Source organism: Protomyctophum bolini (assembly GCF_963924005.1).
Source record: "Protomyctophum bolini genome assembly, chromosome: 7".
NCBI classification, from domain to species: Eukaryota; Metazoa; Chordata; class Actinopteri; order Myctophiformes; family Myctophidae; genus Protomyctophum; species Protomyctophum bolini.
Window position 1 is genome coordinate 14,614,788 of NC_137868.1, and position 17,348 is coordinate 14,632,135.

Here is a 17,348-nt window from a genome sequence, read left to right on the forward strand (position 1 = left end):
TGAGGAGGTGGGCTTATCTACTTTCACCAGCAAAACAAAAATTCAAGTTCAATATAAATGTAATATAATAATGTAATATATCGGAATCGTACAATATGACCCTGCAAATAATCAGAGATTGGTCATAATTTCAATATTTGGCATCTCACACACAATTTGGTTGCCATACGTTTTTGTGCAAGACTGGTAATGTTCACAATGACGGAATTACTATAACTAATTCCCACCGTCCAGTATGCAATTATATTGTTTATTGTTTATTACAGATCCCCATTAGTCCTCACTACAGTGAAGAATACTCTCCCTGCATACAATCAAATTAAAACATAATGCAATGGAAATTCTGCCATTACATAGTTAAAACAAAACAAAACAAAACAAACCAAAACAAAAATGTAATATTTCAGTCTTCATACCTTCTATAAGGGAAGAAAGCTTCTGCATGGTCACCCAGCCTGCACCTTGTTCAGGGCGCAGGCACACCTGCTAAGTTCTGCTAAGTTCTGATGGCACACCTGCCTTCTTCTTTTTTTCTTCTCTTTTTCAACGTTTTCAATGTTGAGACACATTCCCACTGAATGACACTTCTGTTGGTTTCTCCTTGGTGGAAGTGTCATCTCAGTATTGCAAAACTGCTAACACACACACAGATTAACTTAACTCAATTTAGTTATTGACCTTCACCTTTTGTTTTTTCAAAGCTGAGAAATAAACAGATTCAGCGTGTCACACATGGCCCCTCAACCTATTTGGGAAGAAGGGCACCAGTGAGGGACTCATCTGACTATCTCTCACATGATGAATAGACAGGCTTCTCTCCTCTAATTTGTTGTGTGCTGTCTTACAGGCCTACGCCTCATGAGTGTAAAATTAGAATTCATAATTAAGAGGCGGTGTGGCGAACAGGAGGGGTCACAATTGTCACATGATTGCTGTGACTCACATGCCTGCAGTTGTGTAGAAAATGAATGCGACCATAGGTCGCATTTACTATGAAAACCTGCATTTCTGTGTCACGTTGCACCTCCATATATGGTCATGCCTCGTGACATCACGCCTCCATCTCCATATATGGAGCTGACCCGGTTCTGATTCCATATGTTGAACATTCCACACCTGTCCTTCCTCTTCCATGTCTCCCTTTTGACTACTCTAGAAAACTAGAGTTCTCAACAGGCCCGAAACTTAAGGCCTGGCCCTACCTGGGCCCTCATCAAACCCTATACACTCAAGACACGCTACATATATGGCCAGACCTCATCAAACCCTGTACACTCAAGACACTGCCCCCGCTGCCACCCTTAGATCTCCATATATGGAGCTGACCTGTTCTGACATTCCATATGTTGAACATTCCTCATTGACCTCATCAAACCCTGTACACTCAAGACACGCCCCATATATGGCCAGTACAGAATTCATTCCATATGTTGTCTGACCCCTCCCAAAGCGCCAGAGCTCGCCCAGCAGTCTGCCGTTACCCAGGCGGATGCGTGCACGCGACCTCGCTTCTCGCCCAGTCACCCTCAGGGCGTCTTACTGGTGTAATGTCAAATGAAAAAATATATAATAAGAAGAAGAAAACTAGGATTGGAGGTACAGTTCATTCATTCTGTGTAAGGAGTTGTTGCAGCTGTGTCAAAAAATCTGCTATGATGTCATTCATGTCTGATGTTGTCTTATAGTTTTTATTTATTTTTTATTTTTTAGCTCTGACTGACTTGGAAATGTATGCCCTGCTTGAGCGACGAGCCAATTTCCGTAAGTGTCCCATCTTGATCACTATATCTAATCAATTAGTTTGCACTTCCATAGTGCCATTATCCAAGTGCTTTACAATGTGTTACATACCAGTCTATGGTTACATACAGTAACCATCATGAAAGGCACCAACTTATATTGGGAGCAATTGCTGTCTTGCTTGAGGACACTTGGACACAAAGCCAGGGATGTGTGTGTGTGTGTGTGTGTGTGTGTGTGTGTGTGTGTGTGTGTGTGTGTGTGTGTGTGTGTGTGTGTGTGTGTGTGTGTGTGTGTGTGTGTGTGTGTGTGTGTGTGTGTGTGTGTGTGTGTGTGTGTGTGTGTGTGTGTGTGTGTGTGTGTGTGGTATAGGCCTATTTGTTTGTGTCCACACATTCTTTGGTGCATGACACGAGTATAGAGATCTGTTTTTTTATAATGCTTGTATGACATACAGTTGAACAGACCATGAAGATAATTATGGAAAATGTTGACTTTTGAGCTCGACATTGGAGGCCTGTATCCTTAGAGACATGCTGGGGCGATAGGCTACTGGAACAATGCTATCTGTGATTGGGCTGGTGCTTGTGTCAACAATCAGTGTTTCACATGCCCAGGGCCAGGACAAATCTAGCTGTTTATCACATCCTGACTCATGGGAGCAGGTGTATGATTACTTTATATAGCCTAATAAAAAAATAAAAAGCTGTTCATACTCATGTGCGAAGTCACAACCTCACCTTCAGCTGAATCATATGTAATAAATTAATGATATACCAGGACTGGAGGAGCAGACATAAGATCTAAAAAATATTGCCATTTATGGGACACACAAGTTTTTCTTGGAAAAGCTAAATGCAGTGCACAATATATAGGCCCAACACACTGTGCACATAATGCCTGGTATATTCATCAGTAGTATAGCCTACACTGATTTCTAACCATTTCCCAGACTTTAGCCTCATGGGTCTATTATTCAATAGGCATATCGTTCATTTACTGCCTAGGCAGCCTAGCCTATAAGCAATATCAAAGTGAATGCTTTCTCATTTAAAAAAAATATATAAACAATAACAACAACAAACAACAAACATTCTACAGAGATTCATGAAACGAGAATGTAGTTAAAAGAAGAAGAAGGTGGAGGGGGGCGTCTCATTTACTACAAGATCAGATCACTTGTTTAAAAGGCCCAACTGGGAGCTCTCGTCCACATTGTGCAGTCTCTGTCTCTGCTCTCTAGTGCTGTTTGAAGTCGAGGGAGGGAGGAATTTTCTCCTCAATATTGGGGCGGGATCTTGTGACTCACTAGTAACTTCCTCAGTAGTAGGACAAAAGTAGCCGGTAGGCTGTAAGTAACAGTCTTCGCCCCAGAGGTTTGACTATAATAAGTGAAAGAAACAAAAGTTAACATTTTGCGTCTTGCAAGCTAGCCCGGGCGCAGAGAGTCCGCGTCGTTTGAATGTCTGCTCACACAGAGACGGAGGTGGGCTACGATCGCCAGGTTGCAAAGGTGCCCTCAACTGCTGACATAACTTCGGGTAAGCGTCACATCTTTCATGGACTTTTTCCGACTTTTTCAACATCATTCTTACGTTCCCGCTGCATTCCGCTGCGCTCTTTGACATCGCATATGGATACTTTTTTTTTCTTTAAAAAGTACAAGTTAACAATTTCAACTGTCAATGGAGGAAGTGGTGACTGAAAAAAAGATATAGCATTAAAAGGAAATGTTGGAAGTGGTGACAGAAAATAAATAGCATTAAAAGGAAATGTTGGAAATGTATAACCATAAAGATACTGGGGATATGAATGAATGAATGAATGAATGAATGGATGGATGAATGGGTGGATGGATGACAGCAGTCCTATTACTGTAAATTATCATTGACAGATACATTTTAAGGACTATAGTGCGGTTGTCAACTTTTTAATTTTAAGGACCTCCATAACTCAGAGAGTGTTGTATGGGGTCCTATGGGCATGAACCCAGGCTCGTGGGTCTAAGGAGTAGTGGGCTGTATGGGGTCCTATGGGCATGGACCCAGCCAGGCCCGTGGGTCTAAGGAGTAGTAGGCTATTGGAGATAATGGAGAAGGAGAAGACATTGTCCAATAGAGCAACACCTATAATGCTCAGCTCAAGTATTGGCTATCACACAAATCGAACCATGTCGATTGCCTATTTACAATGTTGGTTCAAAATGTGAGATTCCCCTGAACTTGGACCAAATGTGGTGTGTGTGTATGTGTGTGTGTGTGTGTGTGTGTGTGTGTGTGTGTACTTGTGTGTGAGAGAGAGAGTGTTGTGTGTGTGTGTGTGTGTGTGTGTGTGTGTGTGTGTGGGGGGGGGGGGTGCTTTGACAATTATGACAAGACTAAATACTTCACACCTTAGTGGAACACATTGCCTGGGGAGAAGCCTGGAAAGCAGAACCATGAGAAAGCAGGGACCACTTCCTGTGACAATGAGGGGTCTGGTCTGCCTCTGGACCTTTTCTGTCTGCCTGCCTTTCTCGCTGTTTTAATTTCTTGTGCTTTTCAACTTCTACCTTCTCAGAAAGACACACACACACACACACACGCACGCGTGCACACACCTGTGTCCACCTATTCACATCGCCATGAAGGAACTGGTACCCCACTGCATACACTAGTGAGACGAAGAGAGAGAGAGAGAGAGAGAGAGAGAGGGAACAGCTCTGGATTATTGGATTTCTGACCCAGTGAACTGTGTTGAGTCAGGATCAACTCTCGCTATGTATAGGCTGGCCAATGTATCAATATTATATCGATATCATGACATGATAACAGATAATGTGTCTGATTTTAGATATTGTTATATAGCTGTTCTGTCCTTGGAGGTTGCTTTCACTTTTTTTTTTAAGTGCTTGAACAGAATTGTCAATACGATATTATTGTCACAATATCTATATACAAAGGCAGATTTGGCTAAAAAACATCGCAATGTTTGATTTAGTCCCAGAAACTGCCTAGCTGAGAGGTATGTGGATTGTGGATGTCTCAGGGCAACAAAGTCCTAAAGGCTAAGCAGCTCTTCTTCTCCTTGAGAGCAGCAGGAAGTGGGATGTGGCAGTGAGTGTACGTCTGGGATGGGTGTGTCTCTGTGTGTTGCGGCTTTAGAGTTTGTTTAGTGTATACATAAATGCAGGACAGACTGTAGTAGTAGTACTAGAGGTTATAGTTGTAGTGTGAGGAGCAGCATTGTTGCTATCATCTTATCCGTGCCATTCTGTTTGCTGTGGTATAGCCGTAGAACCTTTAATCTGTGGGAAGTACAGTATAGGTGCTGTTGCAATTGTCTATGCAGAGGATTTCACAGGCTAAATGTTATGATATAAAGATGCCCACATTGACCCTAACTACTGTTCCTGCCAACCACCACAACCATATTAGAGAACACCACGTTCCTAACAATGGGATGATTGTGTAATAATGAATCAGGCTTGAATGGACACTCGAATGCATACAATTTAATCACAAATTAAAAAAAGGTTTTCTTTAGTTTTTCCCAGAATTATTTTCGAATTGTAATTTAATTGGAAAGCCTGTTTCATACTTGTGTTACTTGTGATACCTGAGACAAGAGGAATGATGAGCCCCTCCTATTCTGTAGTAATTAAATTATTACACATTTGTTAAATATTAAATGTTCAGAAAAACAAATCAAAATTCAGGAATTTCCCTCTTTGTTATCATCATTTGAACCTGGCTTGATTCATTTAGATTGAATTACAACCAAACTGTGAGCCCAGAACATATCAATTAACTGAAATATCTCCGCTCTTCAGAACGATCACGTCACATCACAGCCATGGATGAAATACTGCAGGAAACTGTTTGGCTGAAGACCTAAAGCTGTTTGCATGTTCTCAACTACTGAACAAATGCATAGCTCTTTTTGCCCCCGCCCCCCTTCTACTGACAACTGAACTGAACGTCCACTTTAAGAAGAATTTGGTGCCTGGGGCACCCTGCTGTCCTTCCTTACACAACTGGTGTTATATTTTTAACCCAGACTGCTCACAATAACAAGCAGAAAACAAAGCCCAGCCATGACCAAAAATACAGTCATTCTGTCATATTTAGCGGCTGGGAACCTTGCCGTAGCGTATTGGCTATGCAATATTTTGTTTGCTTTTTTTCTTCCCTCTCACTCTGTCATTCACATCGGCGTTGGAGCGACACAGTTCCAGCCAGCCTCGACCACGGTCACATTCTTTGGAGGTTTCTGTTTTCTGAAGGTTAGCCCTGCGTGGTAGTTGGACTTGTGCCAGCTTTTCTTTTTTTTTTGAGTGGTGGGGTTGGGGGTGGTTGGCATCTTTTGAACCCTGGGCATTGATAATGATGGCAAAACGCTGGTCAAGTGTTTGCAGGTGGTTGGAGCAGGATTAAAGCTGCTCGCTTTTCCGGATCTTTTATTGCCTTTCTACCACACAAAAGCTGTTTACTACTGTGCAATTGTCTCACGTAACGCACAACTTTGTGCATGTGAAAATATATACAGCACATGTACCATATTTCCCAGAGTTAGCTGCTCTATTATGCTTTTAGGCCCTTTTTTCAAGTTATGCGACATATTCAACCCTCACTTCTGGCCATCTGGCCTTCTATTTGTAGCCAGGCAGCATGTTCCAATAGGCCGCGGGGGGCACGTGGCTGGCAGCAGGAATATGTCTAGTATCCCTGAATGGAGGGATGTGACCTCAGGTTTCCTGCATGGGGATGGCCAGGTGCTGTGGTGTTATTGTGAGGGGTGCAATGCTTCCTCCATGGACGCTTTGTTGGTAAATGGCCGAAACCTGATCCTTTGAGACAGGGCCCCCTTGGGAGCTAATAACCCCCCCACCCCACCCCCCACAACGCACGCACACACACACACACACACACACACGCACACACACACACACACACACACACACACACACACACACACACACACACACACACACACACACACACACACACACACACACACACACACACACACACACACACACACACACACGCAGTATGCTCTTCACAACTCAGTCATCCTGACTCTCTCTCTCTCTACCCTGGTATTCATTCATTCACGTGAAATTGTATGTATAGTGAACCTAAACTTTATATCAGCCACTAAGGGGATTAAAGGGTAACTTACACTATGCTAATAGAGTAATTACATGGTTCCAGGTATACAATTAGAGGTTTATACCTAGCACTTACCTGCAATTCTCAAAGGAAATGTCTTCAAAGGAAATGTCTTCAAAGGAAATGTAAAAAGAAAAAAAGGAGTATGTGTGGAAAAGTAAGCTGCAAACTCTAGTTTCATGCAATGCAATTATATGTTTTATGAAGAGTGAGGTTATGTGTTGCCTCGTTTGGCCTGTCACCTGTTCTCGTGTTCTGTGCTGTTGTTTTGCTCTACTTGATTTATTTTCTCTCTGTCTTGTCGCATACTGAATGCAAGGCAGTCCCACTCTTACCACATTCAAATATGTCTCATCTACACCAGCTACGTATATATCACAATGAAACAGATGTTGTTTGGGTGTGCGAATCCTGCCGAGTCACCAACTCGTCATCGCTCAAGGTCATGTCCGGTTACATCGACTGAGGAAGTGTGTGAGTCACACATGCACCGTTGTCTCAAAGCCTACGGGCTGATTTACACTGCCATGCCACTCACTGAAAATAACACAAAACATGGCAATGTGTCAATAATTTCCAGTTGAATATCAGTGTTTGTCAGCGGCTGGCAAAATAGTCATACAACAAACAATGTATACATTACGCATAACATGATCAATTCTCAACAGTAGGCCACAGCAGATCGAGATCATAGGACGTGATGATGCAAGGTGTGTGGGCTATGAACGCAAGTGACTAACCTGCTGCCACTCGTAATGGGATGCCAAATAAACCAGTCTGACTCTGCTCAGAAGTGCTTCATCGCAGCTTTCAACACAAATGACTCTCCATACTCTGCCCAAACGTGCACAGTCTCTAGAATTGCTCAATGCTTGAATTTCTTCAATGCATTGGTATGTATCTGTTTTTTTTTATGTCAAATTAACAGTACATTTCTACATGGTGAATTAAATGGAAGCCCATAAATACAAAATGACAGCTGGGCATAGTTTGTCAGAACAGGCCTCCAAAACCAACTCAGCAAGTCACATCAAGTAGAGTGCAGAAAGGGAGTAAGAGGGGAGAGGTGGGGGAAGCAGAAATTGTAAGTCTGCAGACAAATTGCAGTGGTTTTTGTACAACTGGTAATGTGATGTGTATTATGAATTCATACATAAAGTAATGGTTATGTTGGGTTGCGGCTAATGGCTAAATCATAGGATAACCATGGTTAACAGAGGCACTTGAGGAGAAGAATGTGGGGTAGGGAGAATTTCTCCAGTACACGTGGTGTGTGTAATTTCACCCAGTTTATAGTAATATAGATGGTAGAGAGAAAATTCTTCAAGTAGCCCTGGGAACCAATGTTTTCCAAGCCATGTGGCCCATAGGTCAGTAGCCTATTTCCTGTTTCCATAGCATGATGCTGCTGGATGTAGAAGTACTGTACAAACATGACAGTATTATGTCGCATCAGGGATTGCCCCCAATCCAACCCTTGGGCATTGGATGCAATTGGGGGATGGCATCAAACATATTCAACTGGAGGGTACATGGTATGGTAGAAATGTTTTGAGTCTCTTCGGGTTACCCGTTAATTGGCGGCATCTAGATCACTGTGCTCACCATGGCTACATTTAGAATTCCTTCTGTATACCTATGCCTAATCGGTGCAGCACTATTTAATTGCTTAATCTAATTTGGAGAGGCAAACCTCTTGTTGCTGTCCCACTGTAAATTCAGCAAAGGATATCCTTGTTTTCTCTACAATACGACCGGCGATAAAATGTTCTGAGAATGCTCCCACTCGCTTTTCACAACAGCCATCTGTCGGCATTGGAATGAACTGACTGTTGTGTGGGGGAGTAACTTACAGCCTGCTCGTCATCCTGTCCTTATTTGGATGTCCTTGCTTACCAGGCAGCAGGCACACACACTGGCGTAATTGGACAATATTTTTTGAGGCCATGTGGCATGCAGTCGATTAAGCACACTGTGATACACAGCAGGCCTCAAACGAGGCAAAGAGGCCCAAGGCTCAGGCTGGCACCTTTCAAAACAACCGCAGAGACAGAGAGCACGCTGTCAGTGAAGCATTATCGCCACAGCAGCATATAGTAGCAGGACTCCCTCATCATAACAGTTTTGTCTTGAGAGGCAATTTGGCCTTTGTGCAATTTGTGTTCTTTGACATTCGGCCCTGTCTGCAGTACAGTGGTGTGTCTTTATATGGCTGGTCACCGTCCTTGCCCCATGCTGGCTTCCGCCGTGCTTACTGCCAGGACTAGTTCGTTACTGCTGATTAACTTCCTTAATAGTTAATGAGGTGGGCCTCAACATCTGCAAAGCATAAACCCAAATGGCTGTAACATCATGGCAGACAAAGCGTAATCAGAGGAATGCGTGCGGTGGTAGGGGTGGCATGTGGGTGGGTGTGCAATGTGTCCGTGCAAGTGTGCACACGTGCGTCAAAACTAAAGGCATCTTCTGTGTTGCAATAAATTGACTTACCCTGGATGACCCCGAGGGACTTGTTGGAATTTGTTAAAAGCTGTTTCAGTTGTAGATATGTGTATTCTTCCCTCTCTGTGAAATACATAGGTGTTTATTTATTAGGAGCACAGCTTACCACTTAAAGTAAACAGCAGCAAATCCCTGCTGGTAAAACTGTTGAGCCATCAAGAATGTGACATCAAGAATCGGGGGTCGCAGGACTCCTCACATTGCCTTCTCTCCTCAGTCCTCATTAACAGACGCACGCACGCACGCTCGCACACACACACACACACACACACACACTTTTTTCTTTTTTTCTTTCACATTTAATTGATTTCAAAAATTGCAGATCTACAAGCTTGTGTTGCAACATGTTGTGAACTTGTAGACTGCCTACCTTTCCTATATTTGTGAAAAAAATCTAATCCGGTTTTAAAATTGATTTTCCACAAAACAAAGTGGTGGGCAGGCTAGGACTCCAAAATTGGGATCCGCATCGGACCCACAAATCAGGCATCAGTCGGGCTCTAATGGAGACAGGCTGATACAGGCCAGGCTCGCCACTTGCGTTGAGGTGTGAGCTAGTGTCAGTCACTGGACCATAAATCCAAGTGTATATGACAGTTGCCCCTTTCTAATGTACACAGAGAGGAGTGTATTTGGCAGTGACCGGACACAGGTTGGCACTGATGTGTAAGGAAGTAAAAAGTGAAGGTCAGTGTTCAGGAGAAGAGACGACGAAAGAGGTTTTCTTTTCAGGGGGACCGGATAGCTCTTGCCCTCCTATGCCTCCCTTTTGTTCTCTCACCTTCACGGGACGCTTGCCGTCCACTCGTAGTTTACACTGCCTTGGTTTGGGAGGAGCCATACATGGGAGAAAGTGTCCTTGGCGTGTCTATAAAAGGACGGCAGCTCCTCAACGCGGAAGACGACAATGATTTATGACAGGGACGAGTAATGGAGAGCCAAGGAGGGATTTCTTGGCTATTCCTCAGTAGGAGAGAAGAGGGAGTGTGAGGAGACGGGATGGAGAGGGGCGTCACCCAAAACCCACCATTAATGCCTGTAGGAACATCTGTCAGCGAGTTGTCACAGGCCAGCTTAATCAGAGACAAATGCAAGTCCCTACCGAGTACTCATGCTCAGTATACAATATTTGCATGGTGGCCTAACTTCATACTTTAAGGTGGGGGGGGGGGGGTGGGGGCTATGGATATGGGCTTGATATATAAAAGTATATGATCTTGCAGTACCACCAACAATGTGTATCCTTCTGCAAATAAATCAGACATTTTTAAATCAACACTTCAAACATGGCTTCTCAAGATAAACCAATCATCACGCGATCACTGGTCTAAAGCCTTGTATGGAACCAACCTACAAGGTGGAAAGAATGTAATGCATGGTGTTGTTTTATAGGTGAAGTGCCTTTTGTAAACATTGTTAATTTTTTATTCCTTTTTGCTTATATCATCTTCCTGCTCAGCATGATCTTTAATGTAGCTAACTCTGGCCCAGTGATTATGTTGTTGATGAATTTGACCAAAACCGCCGTGCACTTTGACTAATACTTTTAAATGTTTGTACTGGTCTGGAGAAACTCCACACACTTTTCTTCTTTACCACAAAAAATGTAGAGCACTTAAGAAAAGGAGAATGTTGTCATTCTGTCGGTATTCAACATTACACTATCATTCACCTTATGTCACTGAAGTTCTTAGACTCTGTGTGGTGAGATCATTGTTTGACAGAATGTTCACAAGCCACAGATCGCATTGAGCTCAGGATGTTTGTAGTAATTGGACATAACTCAATCCAGAGGGAGATCAGAGAATCCACCATGAACACATTTACCAGATGGCTCACAGACCAGAGATAGTTGATTGTTGATTGTTGTTGTTGCTTCTTCTGTTGTCCAGTCAGGTGTACTCATGCAGCGTTTACCTTCTGATCCCAAAGCAACGTACTCTCGTCTCGGCTAATGGCTGTCACGATTATGACATTTTACTCTAGTCAGTAATTGTCACTCAAATGATTGCGATTAACAATTTCATTGTGTTTGAACACTGGAACATTACGAATAAAAATGACATTTCTGTATGGCTTTTAGGTGGCCACACTGCACAGGGCAGATACAAATAACTAAAAAAGAAAACATGAATAGTGGAATAAGCTCTGCTCGGCTGAGCTTGTAGATTTGCTACTGTATTTCCACTATTTTTTAATATAGTATGATAGTACAGTAGTATAAATACTTTTTACGTGATTATGACGACTATGAAAAATCTAATTACGATTGCGATAGGCCTAGCTTTCGCTCCTATGGCATTGGAAAATAATCTAAAATCTGAAATGGTCAGTCAAAACTCAAGCAATAGCTTTATTAGAATTGCTAAAGGTAATACTTAATAAAATCTCATTAAAACAGTATTTTTAAATGCAAACAGATGGTATACTGTATGTCTTGAAACACGACCTACCATGTGACACCTCTCTGACCATTTATGGAACCACAACAACCCTGACCCTGCCGTGGAGCCAACAGCTGATCCAACCAGCACGTTTAAATTCAATCTTTAAAGACAACTCTAGACATTTGTTTAATTCCTCTCTCTCTAGTCGTTAGTGTATATGTGAGTCAGGAATGAAATAATTGACGTGGTTGTGGTTTTGTGCCGTGGTTCTGAGTTGACGCTGGCTTTTAAACGTTCCAGAGTAGGGTACACCGGGTGACATCACCAATGTACGAGCTGAATTGCTGAGCTTGACTTCCTTCTGTTTACTGCAGTAGTTCTCAAACCTTTTTCATGTCGGTGACGGAAGCCCAAATTAATATGTATTTGGTCGTGGACCCCCATTTGAAAATTAGCTTGAGGTATATACTGTGTATACTGTGTACTGGTTTACGTGGTTAAGTTGATTTTGATGCTGCTAACTCTTTTAGAACTTCCATTTGGAAGTTCCTCAAGGACCCCTGGGAGTCCCTGTACCCTAGTTTGAAAGCGGCTGCTTTACTGTACATGTATGGTATAGTACAGTTGAGAAAACAGACAAACAAACTAAGCAGGCAGCTGTCGCCGCTATAATCAGGACAGACCTCTTCCTTTTTTCCCCTTTTTTTTTTTACAGCAAATGTGTATTATTTCAGTGTTTTGAGTGGTGCAGCCACTCCAATGACCAGCAATGTCTGTCCCTCCCTATGTCTGTCCCTATGTCTGTATGTCCCAACTGGTGACAAAGTGGCGCTGTCGAGCTTCAAACTGTGCACAGATGCATGATGGGAAGCTGAGTTTTAGTATTGGGATGCTGAGAGCCGACACCCACTAGTCAGACACCCCAACAGCACCACTTAGTTCAGACGGGTCTGATTTTACATAATTTGAGGTAAACCATAGTACAGCCATTATGTTATAGCCTATTAGTGCTACGTGTGGGTTAGGACGGAGGAGTTGCTTCATAGTTCACTTGTTCTTGTGCCTAGGACAGCCTAGCACAATCAGACAATATCACTGGGCCTGGGCCAATTTATTTTGCAATGGAAGATCCCCAGATACATTTGACTTAGGATCCAAACTTTCAGGTCTGTACCTCTGAGGGCGTGCAAGTGGAACCAAATGGACGGTAATTTGGTTCCATTTTACACCCTCTTACTTACTCTCTTAAGTAAGTAAGTAAGTGTACACTCTTGGAGTTATGGGGGGTCCGTGGCCTAATGTATACCAAACTGTGGGGTCCTTGAAATGACAACCACTGATGTAGCGTATGTGATATTAAAGGAATAGGTTACCATATTATAACCCCCTCCCTCTCCCCTCCCTCTCTTCACTGATCTCAGCTCAAACACAGCATACTGTACACATTTACTCTATTATTCTCAAAGAGTCTGGCAAACATCACTAAGTTGTTTGTTCTTTTACTCTTTTTTTGTACATTTCTTTTTTCCTTTTTTTGTAAAGTTTCACCATACGTTAACAATTGGGTCGGTGCTTTAAGGGACCTAGGCATCCAGCTTAAAACAGAACCACATCCAATGCTGGCAGTGGAAATGAGATCAATGGGGTAGAATGGGGGCCAGACGGTGAGCAAAGCACAGCATAGGGCCAGTGACACTAGAACCATGACTTCACCCTGGAAGTATTCAGCACCCCCCTCCCCCCAAGCCCCCCCTACTCCCTTCCCTCATCCCCTTCGCCCGTTTTCCCAACGCTGGTAAAATAGAAGCGGTTTAGGGTTTGATCCTAGCTGAAAAAGAATGAAGTAATAGGGCTGTCATCAGTGTCATGATTACAACATTTAAGTTGATGATTCATTGTCATAGTAGAAATTATTGCGATATATGTTTTTATTGTGTTGTCGGCAACAGGATTCGGATTGCCTTGTAGGCTTTTAAATTGCACAGGCCAGGTATGACAAATAACTTCTTAAAGGACCACTTCACCACTTTTCAACCTGACATATAATTGGTCCTCAATAATGATCATAATAAAATACCGGTACCACAATTCTTTTTATACTTCGCCTGTGTCTCATGGGAGGGCTGTGGGCAGTTCAGAAAGCCATTCACCAGTGACATCATCGATGGGGAATCCAAGCTAATAGAAACTGCAGGCTTTCTATTCCTGAAAAGGCATTGTGATGATAATAAAAATCTAAATATATATATTTTTTGAAATAATTAAAACGATGATGTCACTGGTGGACAGGATTCTGAACTGCCCACAGCCCTCCTATGAGACACAGGTAGAAACAATTGTGGTATTTCATCATGAACATTAGTGAGGGCCAATTATATGAAGAAAAGTGGTCCTTTAAATATACAAAGACAAATGTAATCATTAATTTTATACTTTAAAAATACATATATGGAAATAGCTGTTTTACTTGCTTACAATGTGTCACAAACACGGTTTAAAATGTTTGAAGATTATGACCATTTTGCAAAATAATTGCAATTATCTCAAATGATTGTAATTGTTGTGACAGGCCTTAGGTTGAGTTGACGAGAAATCATCAAGACAGTACGATGGGCACCCTTTACATGCTTGTGTGTGATGGGCTCGGAGTAGGACAGTACGATGGGCACCCTTTACATGGTTGTGTGTGATGGGCTCGGAGTAGGACAGTACGATGGGCACCCTTTACATGCTTGTGTGTGATGGGCTCGGAGTAGGACAGTACGATGGGCACCCTTTACATGGTTGTGTGTGATGGGCTCGGAGTAGGACAGTACGATGGGCACCCTTTACATGCTTGTGTGTGATGGGCTCGGAGTAGGACAGTACGATGGGCACCCTTTACATGGTTGTGTGTGATGGGCTCGGAGTAGGACAGTACGATGGGCACCCTTTAGTTTACATGGTTGTGTGTGATGGGCTAGGACTGCCTCCAGTATAGTCTTAACCATAATTATTTGTTTCTATTCTTTTTGCCAGGTGCTTGAAAAGCGCCTGGACTACATTTGCTACTCCCTCTAGTAGCGACCACAGTGTGCACTTTTTCATGATTGGCCTCGTCTCTAGGCTGGCCTCTAAGCCAATGGGAGACTTACCCATAAAACCCATAGTCTGAACGGCATTAAAATCCATAACGCTGCAACGTGAAGCCGTGAGCTGATAGGGGCTGCAGCAGTGATTATACGGTAGATGTTCATAATCGAGATCTTTCTGCACCTGGCATTTTACACACAATGACATGCCCAAAATACCCTGAAGAAGGTTGTGCTGGCCGCTATGTGTGCAGGGTTATCCCAGTTTTAACTTCTATTCTGAACTAGCCACTTCATATAACATTTTTCACCAGAAGAGTGCCTTGGTTTCTTTTTCCTGCCCAAAATTGGGATTGGTTACTAATTGATTTTGATTAAATTATCAATTATGAACCCATATATGCAACCCTGTAATGGACAAGCATGTGTTGCATCGCTGCACGCCGAATACATCAGTGTACTCGTGTCGGGCATAAAACACGTCTCTTCTGAAGTGCCCGTGACCCATATATCCCGGTAATTTACACTTTGTGTCAGGAAAATGTGTGATTGATGAACAGGCCAACAGAGCCTTCTGCTATATCGTCACACTGTCTTTGTTGGAGTCGGTTTTCTGTTCCTGGTGTTCCTTAACTACAAGCAAAGAATTCCCCTATAGCACCTTTGATAGAAACGAGGAACGGGATAAAGGGGGGTAGGCTCGGGCAAGAGGGGGGGGGGGGGGTGTTGTTAATAGATTGAAAGAGATAGACAGGTCTGTGTTGGGAAGCAACATAATTCAACCACGCTATCAGTGTTTACCAAAGCACCTGTGCTCACGTTGTCTCTTCATTTAACAACTGGAGCTGGGACTTTGCATTTTATCACTTGTAATGAATTAGGTAGGGAAGATGAATGGTGTTTTGCATGGCTGCATGATAAAGAGATCCCAGTGTGTGACAGTATAGGAGATAAGGAGCTGACGGATTGCGGCTCTCCTCTGGCAAAGTCGAGCAACTCGCAATTGGATTTCTGAACTTGCGAGCCTTTCCTCGACACTCTACTACTGAACCTCGGACAAGTCCAACGACGAGATCCATGGTCTAACTAAAGGGAGTAATAGAGTTGCTATTTTCAGACAATGGCGACGATGATCTGTCTCTCATGTCAGTCCGTGTTTAGTTACAGTCTGACACGCCCCCGTTCTTAATGCCGCCGTGATTTAACTGCCGTGCCCGTGACCCCTCTGTTGACCATGTTACCACAAGATCAAACTCATCTACCCTAGCGGTGTGGGCGGATGATGACACCAAAAAAAATAACAATGTGTCAGCAATACACACATAGAGGTTATGTGTGAATGAAGCGAGTGACTGTACGAAGGGCCTTGGTTTGAGACCCAGACTGGAGGACAACAGTCAGAAAAGGTGGTTGGGGGTGGAGGGGGGGTATTGGGGGAGAAGGGGCGGGCGGAGGCGGTCCTGGGCATGGCAGTATGATTTATGGACACGTTTGAAGTGAGCTCATTCCAGCCACACGGCCTTGTCTGCTGCATTTCAGAGCCGGGGCGTTCTCCTGGCGGTACGGAGGTGGGAGGGTGTGTGTGTTTGGGGGGAGGGGGAGGGGGGGGGGGGGGGGCATTAGGTGACCCTCAGTTCACTGACCTCAACTGGTGCACCCCTCACATATGCACTTCCTGATTTTGCGGCAATTCATCAACGCAAGCTGGGCTGCCGATGCTAAAACTAGAAGCCCAGACGTTCAATTAGACACGTGACTCACTCTCCACCAGTAAGCCGTGTGAAGGTCAAAGACAATGGGGAGACAGAGAAAGTAGGAAAAAGAGGTGGTCCTATTTCTTGAGTCCGCTGGGATTCATAAGAATTGGGTCACGGGAGAGACGTGTTCTGCCACAATCCTAACTCGCTAAAGGGGGGGGGGGCTTTAGTTTCCATTGGGCAAAGCTACCAAAGTGTTGTAATCTCCGATGCAATCACGGTGATTTTAATCATCAACTACAGTTTCGATTTTTCCTACGCAGTCTCACCAGTGCTGACATCATTGTTTGAGTGCGCAAGATCCCTCATCGTCTGTTGTATCAGCGAGGACTGTGGGCTAAAAGGGGTGACTTGGCAGTAGTCGGCCCCAAACACATCAGGCCAGTTCCAATTCATCATCTGTTATCCGTCTTGTTTAGATTGGTATTACCAAGAACTGCCAACTTTGTTTGAAACTCATTTCCTAAATATATCAAATTGTTTGATCTTATCAGCATCATTTATGTGAGCAGAAAAGCCGGGGATTGTGAATATGAGCAGTAATTACACTCAACGGGAAGTCCCCACAAAGAGACTTAAACAAACTGCTGGTGTGTGTATGCAGCTGCTTGCTGGGTCCGCTCTTCCTGCACAAGTCACCCATTGTCCCCCGAGACAGGCGGCTGCTGTCGACATGTTTATTTTCTTGTGCTTGAGCCCTCTGTCTTCTCTCGCTTTGCATAACGCACAAGTGTGTGC

General features: G+C 43.5%; 1 protein-coding gene across 1 annotated transcript in view; it reads left to right on the forward strand.

The window, feature by feature from the left end:
• Positions 1 to 3,013: 3,013 nt before the first annotated feature.
• The window catches only part of fhl3a (four and a half LIM domains 3a), a 49,013-nt gene continuing 34,678 nt past the window's right edge, over positions 3,014 to 17,348 (forward strand). Inside the window, exon 1 of the mRNA XM_080767950.1 lies at positions 3,014 to 3,281. Coding sequence (XP_080624076.1) covers positions 3,203 to 3,281 — 79 coding nt within the window. The 5' untranslated portion in view covers positions 3,014 to 3,202. The remainder of the gene's footprint in view (positions 3,282 to 17,348) is intronic.